The sequence below is a fragment of the Leptodactylus fuscus genome, chromosome 6 (genome assembly GCF_031893055.1).
Source record: "Leptodactylus fuscus isolate aLepFus1 chromosome 6, aLepFus1.hap2, whole genome shotgun sequence".
Classification (NCBI taxonomy): Eukaryota; Metazoa; Chordata; class Amphibia; order Anura; family Leptodactylidae; genus Leptodactylus; species Leptodactylus fuscus.
In genome coordinates, this window is record NC_134270.1 from 157113611 (window position 1) to 157132599 (window position 18989).

An 18989-nucleotide genomic window follows, 5' to 3' on the forward strand; every position below is an offset into this window, starting at 1 on the left:
ATATTGCAGCCTTCTATTTCCAGCAGAAGTTAGAAAGAACGGCTCCATAAATCTCATTCCATATAAATAATGGGCCGCTCTTGCCCCAATTTTAGATTGTCCCGGTCCGAAAATTTCATGCCAATAAATGTGAATATATCAGAACTCACCGACAAGAAGAAAGTACAGAAGGGTTCTGTTTAATACAGTGTGAATACTCTCCCAGAAAACACCCTATAATTCAAGTGTAAATGTAAACCGTAACAATCCCCGTCCTCCGTGACTGTTCACATTGGACAGGTTTCATGAGGTGGAGTCTGACAATCATATGACAAAGCTGATATGGATGAGAAATATAAAACCAAACGTGGAATATAAAAGTCCTTAGAACTTGTAGTGCAACCGTGAGAAACATTCACATTGGTTAGAAACACGTAATGCTGACACTGATAGGGCTACAATAACCGGCGGCCATCGGAGTCTGTCAGCAGACCATCGAGCTATAACCTAATCCCAGTCCCTTGTAGGGCTGTCAGCACAGGTTACATTGAAAAGGGGCTTTAGGGGCGTGGCTTTCCATGAACGGGCTACACCATCTGCTGCTGCTAACTCCCGCTTAGCCCCGCCCCTGCTTATTGAGTAACATCTCTCTCCTCGGCCTCAGCACACAGTACTGCACATGTCTGATGACACGCTACCCCCATCAAAATCCAGAATTGTTCACTTCTGGCCGCAGTGTGACATCATCAGACATGCGCAGAGTACGGTATGTCCAATAACAACACACTGCACCCAGAAATGAAGGAGGAGCGAGAGCCAGTCAATCAGCGGGGGTGGAGCAGAGCAGTAGTTAGCAGCAGCAGATAGTGAAGCCCACTGAAGGAAAGCCCCGCCCTTAAATTGCTGTTCATTTGCATAAGGATAAAAGGCGATTTTTAAGAATGGAGCCGCAGTCTGGAATACGTAAACTGTGCTAACAGCCCTACATAGTACTGGGATTAGTTAATTACTCAATATTTTACTGATAGACTCCCTTTAGAGAGGACCGGTCACCTCTCCCAAGTCTATTTTAGTAAATATATACTCCACATAATGATATATCCATTCTGAAGCATATTGTCTTATACAGTCGGGTTGTTCCTCTGTTATTCCTACTAGAAATTGTATAGATTGGGGGCGTGTCCCTGCACATGCTGATATTGTCCAATCAGTGCTCACACTGGCAGGCACAGTACAGACACCCCCCCAATGGGATGTTATCAGAGTCAGCGCTGATTGGACAGTGTCATCATGTGGAAGGACACTCCCCCAAATTACACATACATTTCCAGGAGGAATAACAGAGACCCAACACAAAGTTATAAGAAAAGATGCTCCAGAATTGTTGTTTTATAGAGAATATAATAAAACAGACAAGTCAGGGGAGGCGACAGGTCCTCTTTGAGTCACTATTTTGGGGTGAATATCCAGATTCGTAACCCCAATACTTCACATAATAGGGGTATTTGCCTCTAATATATGGCAGATATTGGTCCGTGTGTATCAGGACAATAGCAGATCTTAGGGATCAGTCTGATACTCGTACATTTGGGGGGATGGGTCTTTCACAGCAGGATGACGTCTACACAGAGACTTGTTGTATCTGACATTAAAGGCCTATGCTGGGAGTTGTAGTCCTCATGTCTGGCGGTGCTGGAGCAGCTTTCACTTCTCCTTTTCTTCTTTTTCTTTTCCAGTTTCTTGGGTCATTTTATTTCCAATTATCGGTAGAGTCTGAAGAAATCTTGTGGTCACCTGATCAATGTCTCGGTTACGGATATAGCAGAGAAAGGTGGTCCAGAGGAAAGCGCACACCCCGATGTAGGCGGTTCTGATGACGGGAGGTACGATGCTGAAATTTATCGTCTGGAAATGAAAAAATACACCAAAATGTAGACAATACAGAGAAATGGACAACACTAGGACTGTCGCTGAGAGACGAACCAGTAACGGGAATGGGGGGGTCCCAGGTGGTCCTGGTTGTATAAGATGATGGCCGACTATAGCACTTGGCTATGCTTGACAATTCCATAGGCATCAAATAGAGTGCCCAACGCAAACAGGGTATACAAGACCCCAATACTAGTGATCGGTGGGTTTCCCAACAATGGGTCCCCCAGTGTTCAGACACTTAACACCTATGGGGAACCCCTATAAATCGTTTCCATAGTCAGAAACATCTCTAACCAGCTTCGGTGAATGGGCAGTATTATCCCCCCAAATAGGGTCACCTCGATCATACACCCCTTACCTGAAACACGGTCCAGCATAACACTCCAGTCTGTAAATAGAGAAAAAACAAATTCCCATTAGAGTAAGATATACATATATTATATAGAGTAGATATATTCTGCACGGATTTTGGGCAATTGCCTGTATTATATTAAGGGGTTGTACCGTTAGGGTACCTTGGTCTCCTTGTGAATGGAGCACCAGTTCCATACAAGTAAATGGAGCGGCGGTCACACTGGTGCTCCATTGACACCACCCCCACCACAGGTAGTGACGATGGCATAGTTTAATGCCTCATATGCCAGAAAAATGGCGTACGAGGTAGGATTACGGTAATCTCTCTAGTGAGTCATCTCCTGACTACAGGCCTCTATTGTCCATGTGGCTGCTATAAAGCAAATCTCTGAATCTAATTCAGACGCAGCTATATTACCTTGTAAGTTGGCACAAATTTCTCTTTAAGGTTTTTAAAGACGTCTTCATCTCCATCCAGAAGACTTAAACCTGTAAAATAAATGGGACTTTAATAGGGCAACAAAACCTCTGCCAAAATGGTGATCTTATGTGCGATCATGAATGCCTGCCACCAGTGGCGTAACTAGGAATGGCGGGGCCCTGTGGCGAACTTTTGACATGGGGCCCCCCGACCGACACCGAATACCTCGACCGACCCCCTCCTACGCATTCCTGTGTGCTCTATTATGCCCCTTAGTGGCCCCTGCACACAGTATTATGCCCCATAGTGGCCCCTGCACACAGTATTATGCCCCATAGTGGCCCCTGCACACAGTATTATGCCCCATAGTGGCCCCTGCACACAGTATTATGCCCCATAGTGGCCCCTGCACACAGTATTATGCCCCATAGTGGCCCCTGCACACAGTATTATCCCCCATAGTGGCCCCTGCACACAGTATTATCCCCCATAGTGGCCCCTCCACACAATATTATCCCCCCTAATGTCCCGGGCCCTGTGGCAACTGCCTCTGCTGCTATGGCGGTAGTTACGCCACTGCCTGCCGCCATTATGGGGCTGAGAACACCACATGACCGTCCACATACCTCGATAGTTAGGTCAAATATACACTTGTAGGCTTCACCCCCTCCCGACATCTACCCTTATAGTATGAGGATGTCAGGCATTTAAACATGGCGGTCACTCAGCCGCCGAGCGGGTGTCATAGCAGCCAAGTTCCCCCCGCTTTACAGGCCGAGACCCCAGTGGCAATGTCTGGATTCACCGAGACTGGTCACAGACATTTAACTCTTCAGATGCCTCAGTCAATTGTAAATGCACCGCCATACTGAATGAGACGACCGTCCCCCAGAGCGTACTGAAGGCCCCTGGGCCTGTCATTGTTCCAATTCTATTACACGGTGCCAGAGGCGTCTCATACTGGGAACGCTTTAGTGGAAAAAAAAAGTGGTAAATCTTTGTTTCATGTCCCCAAAGTAATGAAATAAAAATTGATCAAAATGTCAGACATTCCTCAAAATAGCATAAAGAAATGCGACAAATAAATCTGAGGAAAAAAAAACCCTACAAAAAATATACAGAAAAAAAAAAGATATGATATCAGAATACGGAGACTCAAAGAAATTAAAAATTTGGAATTTTTGTAAAAGTAATAACAAAAACTATATAACTTTGCCATCGCTGTGATCGCACTGATCCACACAATATGGGTAACATGTTCTAGAGAATACTAAAAAATAAAAATAAAGGAAACAACAAAAGATTTTTTTTTCCTAATTCCAAATTTTTTACATGGAATATTAAATGATGCCAGTGGAAAGTATAATTTGTCCTGCAAAAAATAAGGCTATATGGTTCCTGCTGGTTCTTGGCTTAGGAGTCCAGTGGGCGGTCCTACTCAGTGACTGACAGACTTCCTAGTATGAATGTGTATAGAGATAGCTGTCAATCACTGTGTAGGTCCGCCCACTGGACTCTTGAGCCCAGAATCCATAGAGATTTAGTTTATAATCTACTGGACCTTTTCCCACAATCCTATATATCAATCTGCTCGGCTCCTCCTGCTCTATAACATGCCCACTGATCAATGTCATACAATGTAATATCCTACACGACATTCAACCTTACCTGTGTAGAAAGCGCTGATGGTGATGGGCGCAGCCATTAACTGGTCGCACGCCACCTTCCTTATGACATTCTTCGGTGCTGACCCTGGAAATGTCCTTTCTATAAATCTTAACCAAAAGAAGTTAAAATTAGCATGAAAGCAAAACCCCACAATGCCGACTTTGGCCGTCTGCTTCCAATCCAGCGGCTCATTCGGTCCCTTGGAGAGTTTTTGCTGTACGACGTCCGCTGATGCAAATAGGGAGCCGTAAATGGTCACGTTTGTCAACCAGGGGTGTCTTTTAGTGAACTGTAGAAAAGCACGCATGTTTTCTAGAGTGATGTAGATGACTAGGGTCCGGAGTCACGAGCAGGGTCTGGAGGTGCGGGAAGGGTCCGGAGATACGGGAAGGGTCCAGAGATGTGGGCTGTGCGTGTCACTTTAAAAGGTCAAATTTCTGCTCCTTTCATTTACGGTACACCTTTTGAATCTTACAGGATTTGGGACATTTACAATCACATTAATGTAATGAAAGACTATAGGATGACGGGCGGTCTTGTAGATGTTGTATATGGTCCCTATTTCTGTTCACATTCACTTTGGTCACCAGTCCTAGAAAGTGCAAAAACACCACATTAGGGCAATGTAACAAACAAGTGGTCAATTATATATATATATATATATATATATATATATATATATATATATATATATATATATATATATATAGTAGAAAAAAATGCAGAAGCAGCACAGCATACAAACCGGGTGCAAAGCCAAACTGGAAGGTGGCTAATCTTCAACTTTATATAGAAAATGGAAAAAATGGCAGCACTCCAATATTTAGAAAAAGTGTGGATTTATTCCAAGCAGCGACGTTTCGGTTCTTATCTGAACCTTTCTCAAGCAAAAAAGTGAGGGAAAACCACCAGTTTAAATAACAACCACATCATATGGTGCATAATTACAATTAATTAGTTAGCATGTGGATACAATGCAACACAACATCAAAACACACTTAGGTGGAGTGAAAGATACAGTGTAACAAAGTGTTATAAATATACGATGATCTAGTAACATTTTTCAGATCAATATAAGTGACACATATATATAAAATCACATCATATATAAAATATAAATATGAGGAGGAGGAACATCCACTTGCTTTCACTAGTATCATGGGCGTTTATTCATACATTGCAGTGTCCAAAAGTGACTACTGTGCAAAATCAGAAAAAACATAAAAAACATGCCTTCCCAGGCTGAATATATCAATCATAGTATATCCCTGCACGCACAGAGTAAAATAAAGTCATGTGCGGCATACCAAAAGCTGGCATCCACCCAGACTACCCAGTGCACTTGTGTAAACCTGCATGTTAAAAAACAAGCAGACACAGTGCATCTACATAGTCAGGTGTTGCTATAGCCAGAAAAGAAAAAAAAGAAAAACTACAAAAAAATGAAATAAAAAAAACAAAATTTTTTTTTAAAAAATGTTAAAATAAATAAATAAATAAAATAAATGAATAAATAAATAAATCAAAAATAATTTAATCTAAACCATAAAGTATAAACAAATAATAATATGGCCCAAAATTAAAGAAATATTTTTTAATTTTTTTTATTTTTTAGCTATAGTCCAATTGAAGGGTATATTATGGCAGACCTACATCAGCGTCGCACAAACGACCCGAATATATTACCGCCCAAGAGGTCAACCAGACTGAAAAAGAGGACCGAGGGTATACCAATAGGGGACACCCTCCATCCCCCTGGCCAAACACACATACAAACTGCCATAGATCGCATGCATATCAGCCCACAATCTTTGGGACCCATAACCCAATTAGGACAGTCAAGAAAATTAAATAGACCATGAATATTTGTTATAGAATAATGAAGAAAAAATAAGAAATAAATAAAAAATAAAATAAATAAAAATTAAATAAATATATATTTATATGTATACATATAAATAAACAAATCAATATTAAAGCAAAACAAGTAAATCTATATTCAAAGCCATGGGAAGCATATAAAAAGACAAAAAGTTTTTTATTAGTATAAACAGCTATAAAAAAACCAGCAAAAACGTCCATGTTAGCGTAGTTGGATGTACGTCCTCCAAAATCCTCTTCATAAATTTAAAAGTGAGTGAGTAGAAGGTGTATGTGTCTCCAAGTGCAAAAAATACAATTCTAGAAAAAGAAAAAGAAAAAAATTAATAAACAAATCACTAATTACAGAAAGGAAGATAGAGACCAAAGAGAATACATAAAGTCACAGGGCAACCGAACCATCTAAATTAATGTGGACAACTTATAATCAACATTTAATCCAAAAGGTTTTAAAGTATTTAATCTGAAGATCCACTCCATCTCTTTTCTTTTGAGTATCTTTTCTCTATCACCTCCTCTCCTGAGAGGGGGAACACAGTCAATGATCCTAAATCTAAGTTGAGATTCAGAATGTTTAAGATCTGAGAAATGTTTGGAAACTGGCAGGTCTTGTTTTCGTTTCCGAATAGTATATCGATGTTGATTCAATCTAGTCTTTGCATCGAGAGTCGTTTCGCCTATATATACCAACCCGCATGGGCAGGAAAGCATATATATAACATGATCTGAATCACAAGTCAAATAATGCTTAATCTTATACTCTACTCCATTGTGTATAAAATGATTCCCCTTAATCATAAGGGAACAGTTCACACACCCACAGCAAGGGTAGCAACCCTTCCTAACTACTCCTGTTAAAGTGGTTTGTCTGCTGCTCTTAAAACTGCCTACATCTGAACAGACCAATTGGTCTTTCAGATTTCTAGCTCGCCTATAAGAAAAAAGTGGAGGGGCACGAAATTCTGGCAAATTGACTGCACACATGCGCAAGACTCCCCAATGTTTGCGTACAATATCTGAAATCTGATTGCTCATGCAATTAAAAGTAGAAACAAATGGAATCCTATTGTTTTCAGAGTGTCGTGTAGATCCCCTTAGTAATTGTTCCCTACTGTATTGCTCAGCCCTACATCTGTTTCTAGAAATAACATCAATGGGATATCCTCTATTTTTGAATTTAACTGCCATGTTATCCAAATCACCCTGCAGTTGTTCAACCTGACTATCAATCCTCTTCACACGTAAGAATTGTGACAGGGGAAGGCTCCTGACCATTGATCGTGGGTGACCACTTTCATATCTCAATAAATTATTCCTATCTGTAGGTTTCTGAAAGATACGGGTAGAGAAACTCCCATTATCATAGCCAATTAACACATCCAAAAATTGTAACTGATCTCTTGCATATGTCACTGTAAATTTAATGTCTGGATCAATAGTATTCAGATATTGATGAAATGCATCAAGTTGTAATACTGTACCAGTCCAAAGGAGGAAGACGTCATCTATGTATCGCCACCACCCAAGCACATGTGTGAAGTGGTGGGACACATAGACAAAGTCCTCCTCCAGGACAGACATAACAATGTTAGCGTACAATATGGCGTCCACGTACGCTAACATTTCTACTTTTAATTGCATGAGCAATCAGATTTCAGATATTGTACGCAAACATTGGGGAGTCTTGCGCATGTGTGCAGTCAATTTGCCAGAATTTCGTGCCCCTCCACTTTTTTCTTATAGGCGAGCTAGAAATCTGAAAGACCAATTGGTCTGTTCAGATGTAGGCAGTTTTAAGAGCAGCAGACAAACCACTTTAACAGGAGTAGTTAGGAAGGGTTGCTACCCTTGCTGTGGGTGTGTGAACTGTTCCCTTATGATTAAGGGGAATCATTTTATACACAATGGAGTAGAGTATAAGATTAAGCATTATTTGACTTGTGATTCAGATCATGTTATATATATGCTTTCCTGCCCATGCGGGTTGGTATATATAGGCGAAACGACTCTCGATGCAAAGACTAGATTGAATCAACATCGATATACTATTCGGAAACGAAAACAAGACCTGCCAGTTTCCAAACATTTCTCAGATCTTAAACATTCTGAATCTCAACTTAGATTTAGGATCATTGACTGTGTTCCCCCTCTCAGGAGAGGAGGTGATAGAGAAAAGATACTCAAAAGAAAAGAGATGGAGTGGATCTTCAGATTAAATACTTTAAAACCTTTTGGATTAAATGTTGATTATAAGTTGTCCACATTAATTTAGATGGTTCGGTTGCCCTGTGACTTTATGTATTCTCTTTGGTCTCTATCTTCCTTTCTGTAATTAGTGATTTGTTTATTAATTTTTTTCTTTTTCTTTTTCTAGAATTGTATTTTTTGCACTTGGAGACACATACACCTTCTACTCACTCACTTTTAAATTTATGAAGAGGATTTTGGAGGACGTACATCCAACTACGCTAACATGGACGTTTTTGCTGTTTTTACTAATAAAAAACTTTTTGTCTTTTTATATGCTTCCCATGGCTTTGAATATAGATTTACTTGTTTTGCTTTAATATTGATTTGTTTATTTATATGTATACATATAAATATATATTTATTTAATTTTTATTTATTTTATTTTTTATTTATTTCTTATTTTTTCTTCATTATTCTATAACAAATATTCATGGTCTATTTAATTTTCTTGACTGTCCTAATTGGGTTATGGGTCCCAAAGATTGTGGGCTGATATGCATGCGATCTATGGCAGTTTGTATGTGTGTTTGGCCAGGGGGATGGAGGGTGTCCCCTATTGGTATACCCTCGGTCCTCTTTTTCAGTCTGGTTGACCTCTTGGGCGGTAATATATTCGGGTCGTTTGTGCGACGCTGATGTAGGTCTGCCATAATATACCCTTCAATTGGACTATAGCTAAAAAATAAAAAAAATTAAAAAATATTTCTTTAATTTTGGGCCATATTATTATTTGTTTATACTTTATGGTTTAGATTAAATTATTTTTGATTTATTTATTTATTCATTTATTTTATTTATTTATTTATTTTAACATTTTTAAAAAAAAAATTTTGTTTTTTTTATTTCATTTTTTTGTAGTTTTTCTTTTTTTTCTTTTCTGGCTATAGCAACACCTGACTATGTAGATGCACTGTGTCTGCTTGTTTTTTAACATGCAGGTTTACACAAGTGCACTGGGTAGTCTGGGTGGATGCCAGCTTTTGGTATGCCGCACATGACTTTATTTTACTCTGTGCGTGCAGGGATATACTATGATTGATATATTCAGCCTGGGAAGGCATGTTCTTTATGTTTTTTCTGATTTTGCACAGTAGTCACTTTTGGACACTGCAATGTATGAATGAATAAATGCCCATGATACTAGTGAAAGCAAGTGGATGTTCCTCCTCCTCATATTTATATTTTATATATGATGTGATTTTATATATATGTGTCACTTATATTGATCTGAAAAATGTTACTAGATCATCGTATATTTATAACACTTTGTTACACTGTATCTTTCACTCCACCTAAGTGTGTTTTGATGTTGTGTTGCATTGTATCCACATGCTAACTAATTAATTGTAATTATGCACCATATGATGTGGTTGTTATATATAGATATAGATATATATATATATGCAAAAAAGCAACAGGTGTCAAAAGCTGCAGCGATCAATGAAGCAGAATGTTTTTCCCCTGTTGGAGAGAGGAGGTAATGCAGCCTAGGAAAGAAGACATGCAAAGCAGCTCTCCTCCAGGTAGAAGGAAGCCATCTCTCTGGTGCCACCTAGTGGGAGGACCTATGCTTTAAGTCAATGTCACCTAACAGGCCTTGCAGTATGACTAATTGATTCTGGTTCATTAGCAATTTGTGGTCCTGCACATTACATAGCTTTAGATAACTAATTTGGCTATTCCATTCAGACTTCCCATACACATGCATACTTAGACCAGCCAATGGCTATTACTGCCATATCCAAGTAGACATGCAAACTTGGTTTGACTGACCGCATGCACACTTAATTCATTCATTAAGCCCATACAAATACATGCTACGTTTGCCCAACAGCTATTCCTCCTGACACCCCAAAACAAATGCACACTCAGTTACAGTAGCTATTCAGTAGCTATTCCACCTACATATTATCCCTATATGCATGTATGCTTAGTTTGGCCAACATCTATTCCTCCCAAGCCCCATATACATACATACTCAGTTTGCCCACAGTTATTGCTCCTGATCCACCCAAACACATGCACACTTGGTTTGACTGTCAGCCATACTACCCAACACCTCCGTCCATATGTATTTTTGGCTTAACCAACAGATATTGCTTCCAAGCGTGATACGACTGTCAGCTATTTCTCCTAATACTGCCATACCCTTGCACACTTGGTACAGCATTCCTCTCGAAACTCCTATATACATGGATACTCTGTTAGGACAGCGGTTGCAGTAAGTCTCCGAAACACCCTTAGGCTGTATTCACACAGAGTAACGCCAGGCGTTTTTTGTGTGCTTTCTGCACATAGAGCCGCGTTAACACCGCGTAGCGCCACGTTAACGCCGCGTATATGCCGCGTTAACGCCGGGCAACGCCACCACAAAATAGCGCGGCGTTAACGCGGCGCTATGTGCAAAAAGCACACAAAAAACGCCTGGCGTTACTCTGTGTGAATACAGCCTTAAACATGAACACTCGGCTCAGCTGGGGAACCAAATAAGAAGAAAATAAGCTGCTGCCAGACATCTGCGACAATAGTTTACCTACGGTAAGAAGACAGACTTGGACATGCTGGAATTGAACATGCCTAAATCTTCTGCAGCCAGAGAAAGCCGTGAACCCCCAATTTATGGCCAATATGGTCAGGTTCAACCACAATGAATGTAATCTGTATGGCCACCTCACCAAGGCTGCATAACGTACAGGAACAGGATCCCAAATTTTGTCCCAGGCTCATAGCCCCCACCACTAACCTATGAGAATTACATGGTCACGTGTAATGGGCCATAGAAAAGAGCGGGTGTGCACTTAGACTCAACCTGCACGGGTGCACCCATGTATAATATGCAGCCCCCAGGTAGGAAAGTCACCCATGTCATACAACTAAATAGGAAATCCATGTCCATAGAATAAACCTTAGGTAGAGAACGTCTAAAGCGGTAACATCCCCTACTCACCAAGACCTGCTACCTATGTAGTTCACTGGCGTTCGCTTCCTCCTGTAAGATGGCCGCATCACCTCCTGGCGCCGATACCCTTACGGTTCTTTCTGGAGGCCAGTTATACATGTTATCCTGGTATAGGAGTTACATTAGGTAAGGGTAAGGGTTAGCCTCTTATAAAGTGGCCGCCCAAGGCACCAGCAGTGATGGCGACAGCTTCGCGTAGAAGAAGCGGTGTTCTCCTTTTACATTTTTTTCACTACATTTACCTGTAGACATGCAGGTTGTCGGATTGGCATATACACATAGACCACCACTCCCTTAATGGGCAAGACAAGTCAGCAAGCGGGGACATGCTGCGCCAATGCTCGGGTGGTTATAATGGCGCTATGTATTTGTTATTCATCCATGTAATATATCCTTCTTTACGGGGAGGAAACCCCTCCAGGGTATATACCGGTACAAATGGAGGATTATATTGTTCACGGCAAGTGAAGCAAATATAACAGATGCGCAGACATCGGATAGGGCAGATATAAAGCAAAAAGTTACAACAGCCCTCTGCTAGTACCAAGAGCATTGCTGCAAATACCTACTGTGTATAAGGAGACGTGAATAGGAGGTTCTTGGTACTTCTTACATTTTGTAAGCCCATCTGTCACAGCAAGGCGACCTCTGTTAGTTCCCCACACTAAGGCTGTATTCACACAGAGTAACGCCAGGCGTTTTTTGTGTGTTTTTTGCACATAGCGCCACGTTTACGCCGCGTAGCGCCGCGTTAACGCCGCGTATACACCGCGTTAACGCCGGGCAACGCCACCGCTAAATAGCGCGGCGTTAACGCGGCGCTATGTGCAAAAAACACACAAAAAACGCCTGGCGTTACTCTGTGTGCATACAGCCTAAGGGTGCATGCACACTACGTAACGCCGGGCGTGTATGAGAGCCGTACACGCCGGCATTACGGCAGACTGCCGAACACTTCCCATTCACTTCAATGGGAGCGCTCGTAACAGCGGCGTTTACGAGCGCTCCCATTGAAGTGAATGGGAAGTGTTCGGCAGCCCTGCTGTAACGCCGGCGTGTACGGCTCTCATACACGCCCGGCGTTACGTAGTGTGCATGCACCCTAAGGCTGCTTTCACACGGAGTAACGCTCCGCTCATTCTGACACGTAAACACGTGTCAGAGTGACCGCTGTAAAACAGAATCCCATTCACTTTCAATGGGTGCCGTCTTACGCGCGCTAAGGTTAAAAAGCCTCCCATTCATTTCAATGTGTAGCGCGCGTAAGACAACACCCATTGAAGTCAATGGGATTCTGTTTTACAGCGGTCACTCTGACACGTGTTTACGTGTCAGAATGAGCGGAGCGTTAATCCGTGTGAAAGCACCCTAAAATGTCTCACCTCTCGTAGGGCCTTGGTCTCCCATGATCAAAGGGCATGTGTATTCAGCCATATTACGCCTAGTATACAACACAAGCAGCCTTCTCTCCCTGGACCTGTGGCCCCTGAATGAATAGGGGGGTGGAGTTCACCTATATCATGCTCCAATTAAGGGCAGCCTTGGACAGAGGAGTGGTGTGCTCAAACATAAATGGAGGTCAGCCACACACCCCAAAGTCAAGTAATGTAGGTGCACCTTGCTGTAGGGACCTACCTAACAGAGGTCGCCTTGATGGGGCAGATGGGCTTACAATTACAGTTTGATCAAAATGTAAAAAGTACCAAGAACCTCCTGTTCATGTCTTCTTATACACAGTAGGTATTTGCAGTAATGCTCTTTTTGCAATTGTATTGCAGCCACAGCAAGGTGCACCTGCGTTTCTTGTTCACATTTTTCTGTGTTTAGGCAGATCTAAAGGTCCTTCTAAATGGATTAATAAATGGGACAATAATCATGGACAAGCCTTCCTGAAATCATAACGTCACGATAATTGTCTGGTCCTATTCTGGTGCCAATCAGCCAACAAACATGGCTGCACTGCATTCAGAACCTTGTGTGCCACCACCCTCAAATATGCCAATGTTCAGCCGAATGGGGGAGTACTCCTGAAAGTGTTGATATGGTCCCCTCTGATCTCAACATCATCCAGTCTGTCTGGGATGACATGAAAAGACAGACGGATTGGAGCAAGTAACATCCACAGAAGATCTCCAAGATGGCGGGAACAACCTCCCTGCCGAGTTCTGCCAAAAACTGTCTGCAAGTACCGAGATGAACGGATGGAAGGCAAAGGGGTTAATATAAAGCTTCACCTTGTACAGTTGTGTTAGAAAGCTGCATACAGAGCAGACAAAGGGAAAAGCTCTAATCTATCACATTTGTCAAGCTGGCAGATGATGGGATGACACATTGGGAGTATCACTGCTGCACCAGGACCCTTCCTCCATTTATTACTTCTAGTAGAAGGAATCTGGGACCTACCATCTGTAATTTATACAAACATTAAGAAATATAGAGTGCACTTGTTTAGTCCTCCAGACTTAGTTTGGTATTACTGAAGATGATGAATTTCCTAAAAATAGGAAGTTTTAATGTGGAAGCGACTGACAATCCTAAATCATGCAGGAGTAACTACAGGAAGCGATGAGTGCTGGCGAGGAATGGCGCTGTGAAAGTGGCGCTAGTGGACTTGTGAGGAGGAGGCTACTAGAGAAGCGCGCGGGATAAGGCACCTGCAAAATAACAAGTGCCTAAGTGCAAACAGCTATTCCCAAATTGTGTCCAAGCCAAGCAAAGAGCCTCATGCTAAGTGATAAAACAAGTTACCCTGAGGTTACATCACTGGTTCATCCACCAGATGTGATATCATGAAGTGGAAAGACCATTTGTAGTCCTTGATACAGCGCCTCAAGTGGCAGACATTGAAGAAGCCGCTGGATAACACTGCACCCAAAAGGGTTACGGCCATCTACAAGAGAAACGGGACCGACTCGTAAAAAGACAAGGCGGAAAATTACAAAGAGCTTAAAGGGAGTCTATCACCAAGACCAAGCTCTGTAGACCCTTAACCTAGCTATCTGTGGGGCTGTGGTGATATTCTGGGCACTAGTGACACTATCCTATCTATCTGCAGGGCTGGGGTGATATTCTGGGCACTAGTGACACTATCCTATCTATCTGCAGGGCTGGGGTGATATTCTGGGCACTAGTGACACTATCCTATCTATCTGCAGGGCTGGGGTGATATTCTGGTTGTGATGACACTAACCTATCTATCTGCAGAGCTGGGGCGATATGTTGGTTTCTGCTGACCCTAACCTATCTATCTGTGGGCAGAGATGATATGCTGGGATCTGGTGACCCTAACCTATCTATCTGCAGGGCTGGGGTGATATGCTGGTTCTGGTGACCCTAACCTATCTATCTGCAGGGCTGGGGTGATATGCTGGTTCTGGTGACACTAACCTATCTATCTGCAGGGCTGTGGTGATATTCTGGGCATGTGAAACTCTGCACTTCGTTATTCATCCCCTCATTTCTCTATTGTGAACTGATACCTATATACTACTCCACTAGGTGTAGACTCCTGTATACTGCAGGGAAGCAGAGGGAGTCCAGGGGTGAACCTAGGGTTTGTGCCGCCTGTGGCGGACGTCACAAAGCCGCCCTCCCCCCCCCCCCCGGAGGAGGGGGCAGGGCCGAGCGGAGGGGGCGGGGCCTAGCGAGCGTCGTTAGCAGGCAGAGAGCAGGGAGAGGACTTGCTCCCTGCTAAGCATGAGGGGCGGCCGCTGGAGCAGCGCTGCGTCCACAGGGCCGCCCCAATCCACCGCTCGCTTCCCGTGCCGGGCTGCCAGGACGGTGATGCTAAGCCAGTCCAGGACAACTTGTCCTGGAATGGCTTAGGCCAGCAAAAATGCTGCCCTCCCTGGGGCCCCGGCATAGCGCCGCATGAAGCGGTCGCTTCAGGTCACCTCATGGGAGGTGCGGCACTGAGACGGACGGTCATTTCAGTTATATCTCAATATGAAATTTAAAGGGATTCTACCATTAAAACACATTTTAAGCTATTCTTCTCCTACCTTTAGATGTCTTCTCCGCGCCACCGTTCTGTAGAAATCACGGTTTTCATCGGTATGCAAATGAGTTCTCCCGCAGCACTTGGGGCGGTCCCCAGCGCTCAAACAGCAGTAAGTAAGTAAGCTATTGTTCTTGTGGCCGCAGGCATGCGCAGTCGGCTCTGCCTGAGACCTAGAAGTTTGACCGCCTGCGCCGGAAGCAGACACATGAAGAAGACATTCCTGAAGAAGATGGAGGCATTGCTGGAGAGTTCTTTCGCAGCATTGGGGACGCCCCCAGTGCTGTTTGAGTGCTGAGGTCCGCCCCCAGTGCTGCAAGAAAACTCATTTGCATACCGAAGAAAACCGGGATTTCTATGGAACGGCGGCGCGGAGAAGACATCTAAAGGTAGGAGAAGAATAGCCTTTTTTAAGGCTATTCCTACTTGTCAATGAGAAAAAAACATGTGTTTTAACGGTAGAAGCCCTGTAATATAAATTCTGGTGTCATGTGAAAGATGAGATTATAAGCTTTCATATGACACCAAGATCACAGTTCTATCTTTATTATTTCCAGAGATATCATCAGTCCGGGTTGGGGGCTTTATATGTAGCTGATCCCAATCCCGACTGTCTTTTCAACTGATGATATCTCTGGAAATAATAAAGACAGAGCTGTGTTCTTGGTGTTGTATGAAAGTGGAGAATATCATCTTTCATAGGACACCAGACCGTTGTACAAGGTAAAATACCAGAGATATCATTTTTAAAGAGACCCCCAGCCTTAGCTTCCTGGCATTACTCAAGAGCCCATACACCCATACTCCTAGTGAAAACAGTGTACAGGTCGCAGGATTTTACAGAAATTTGTTAAAGTAGATTACAACATTTATTAATGACGTGCCGTAATCATTTGCCAGACATTGTTCGCAGCAGCTTGTCCTACCTGAGAACAAAAGGATTGGGCATGTTGAAATCCGACTACCCAATCTCTTTCCCGACACCGGCCATAAGACCCCCATACACATTCGGTGGTGGGCTAGAACTGCCGATTCTAATCTAGTGTGTATAGGCAGCTTGGGCCCGGGGCTATGATGAGGTGATTTTGGCCCTGTCTCTCAATAAGATGACCCTTTTGCCCTGTGAAACCTGGAGTAGTGCAAGTCACAGTCACCTTTTGGGAGGGGGGGGGTTTCACATGACATTGCTGGGCCATAACCAAAAACCTGTCTCCCCAACCACAGTAATTCTAGAATGGGGTCTAAGCATGTGCAATAAGGGATGACAGCTGGTTCCATCCTCCATTCCTCCCTCCAAAGTGAATCTATTTTAGGTTTCCATGGGCCCAGGAGCAACAAGTGATAATATCTGATTTTCTATCCCTAAAAAGCAGAAGTAACGGTCAGAGGAAGTTACAGCCACAGCAACCTAACCAAATAGCGCCACGTATCTCAGCTTCCTGGACTATAATATTGTGACGTGGGATTGACTATTGGTCTAACTGCAGTCGGACCAGAATTTGCACACCTTACGGCACTGCTATTTGTGCACTGTATGGCAGAATTATTATTATAAACTGTTTAGCTGTTACGGTACTTGTGCACCAAAACCAAACACTTTTCTTTGGACACTGTCACAAGTATTAGATTTGTTGAAGGAGGCAAAAGGGGGGGGGGGGCATTATGCCGTGTGGTGACCAAAAGGGGGATTATATTGAGTGTTAGGGACACAACAGGAGCATTATATTGTGTGGGGGCCAAAAGGGGGCGTTATATTGTGTAAGAGGGACACAATGAGGGCATTATATTGTGTGTGTTAGACACAACAGGGCCATTATATTATGTATGAGGGACACAACGAGGGCATTATATTGTGTGGGAGCCAAAAGGTGGGCATTATATTGTGTAAGAGGGACACAACGGGGGGATTATATTGTGTGGGGGCTAAAAGGGGGCATTATATTGTGTGTGGGATACAACAGGGGCATTATATTGTGTGTGAGGGATACAACAGGGGCATTATATTGTGTGTACACAACAGGGGCATTATATTATGTATGAGGGACACAACAAGGGCATTATATTGTGTGGGAGCCAAAAGGTGGGCATTATATTGTGTAAGAGGGACACAACGGGGGGATTATATTGTGTGGGGGCTAAAAGGGGGCATTATATTGTGTGAGGGATACAACAGGGGCATTATATTGTGTGTGAGGGATACAACAGGGGCATTATATTGTGTGGGGGCCAAAAGGGGGGTATTATATTGTACAAGAGGGACATAACGGGGGGAGGCAGTATATTGTGTGGGGGCCAAAAGGGGGGCATTACATGGTGTGTGGGGGACACAACAGGGGGCATTATATTGTGTGTGGGGCCAGAGCAGGAACATGACACTGCGTGTGGCCACTGGGGAAACGTTACTCTTGTGGGGGCCACAAAGTGGCATTTTATTGAGTGGGAGCTAGGCACTCGGTTGGACCAGGGTGGGGTCAAAATGGTCGCGGGGTTATAAATCAAAAACAGAATAAATGAAATATCTAAATCACGCAAAACACAATGAAAACACAGAAGATGCTATATAAAACTGCACAATGTTGTGTGTGAATCCAGCTGAATATCACAGACAAAAATAATAAATCAAAAACTTATAGTAATAAACAAAAAAAACACTGCGTAGAAGGTTCCTGTTACCTGCAGGTCTTCATGGTAGTGACCCCATGCCAGGCTAACCACCTGCTGGCCATGGTGAACCTATAGGATATTATAAGACTATTGCGAGGATAGACAAGTCCTCATTTATAGCCAGGCGGACTAATATGTTACTGCTGATAACAGAATATTGGTATCTGTATACCGTATATACTCGCACACGTATATAGCAGCAGCTGCTACCTATAAGACCATGTCCGCAGAGATCACCATATGCAGATTGATCCTACTGATCCGTCCGCACACATTACATGAGGTTACAAGAGATCACTACCAGGCGGACTAGTACATGTCACACAGGAGGGTACAGGAGGGGGGCGCCACTTACACCAGCACTGGCAGATACTCCTCTAGGCATGTGCCTGGCATTACGATTACAATCCCTAAGGTTGCTCCTTCCGGCATTCTAGCTCAGCCTTCTTTTCTTACCATAATGTATGTAGTAGCCGCCCTCTACCATATTACACCTAGTATCAGATCCTTGGCTATTTACAGCGCTCACGTCAGGCTACCGTATCCAAGAGCCATCGTGTTTTTTCAATAGACGGAGTCACATGGTGGCTTATTGTTTGCGGGACAGATTGTACTTTGTAATGGCGCCATTCAATATCCTGTACAATGTACTGGGAAGCCGGAGAAAAATTCTGAATGAGTTGAAATTGGAAAAAAAACGCATTTGCGCCAATTTCTTATGGGTTTCATTGGTACGGCACTTACTGTGTGGTAGAGATGATATGTGACCTTTATTCTGGGGGTCGGTACGATCACAGCGATACCAAATTTCTAAAGTATTTGTAATGTATTGAAACCTTAAAAACAATTTAAAACTTTGCAAAACAGAAAAAAGGTGTTGTGTC

At 43.0% G+C, this 18989-nt stretch overlaps 1 protein-coding gene across 2 annotated transcripts; it reads right to left on the reverse strand.

Moving 5' to 3' along the window:
* Nucleotides 1–182: 182 nt before the first annotated feature.
* On the reverse strand, nt 183–18562 carry MPV17L (MPV17 mitochondrial inner membrane protein like). 2 transcript variants are annotated; one of them, XM_075278817.1, is made up of 6 exons: nt 18461–18562; nt 14193–14334; nt 4355–4946; nt 2684–2754; nt 2270–2299; nt 183–1884 (listed from the first exon to the last, which is right to left on the reverse strand). In XM_075278817.1, exons 3-6 carry the CDS (start codon nt 4659–4661, stop codon nt 1684–1686), a joined length of 609 nt encoding a protein of 202 aa, XP_075134918.1. In that variant the 5' UTR covers nt 4662–4946; nt 14193–14334; nt 18461–18562; the 3' UTR covers nt 183–1683. The 2 variants fall into 2 exon arrangements, with proteins under 2 accessions (XP_075134918.1, XP_075134919.1); XM_075278818.1 differs by lacking the exon at nt 14193–14334.
* Between the last annotated feature and the right edge of the window lie 427 nt (nt 18563–18989).

Bases quoted from the DNA above. Each gene is read 5' to 3' on its own strand.
- MPV17L (XM_075278818.1), bottom strand. From the start codon at position 4,661: ATGCGTGCTTTTCTACAGTTCACTAAAAGACACCCCTGGTTGACAAAC. The intron at 2,300-2,683 runs GTAATATAGCTG...CTCTATTTACAG, and splicing joins AATTTGTGCCAACTTACAAG to ACTGGAGTGTTATGCTGGAC. The intron at 1,885-2,269 runs GTAAGGGGTGTA...TTTCATTTCCAG, and splicing joins TATGCTGGACCGTGTTTCAG to ACGATAAATTTCAGCATCGT.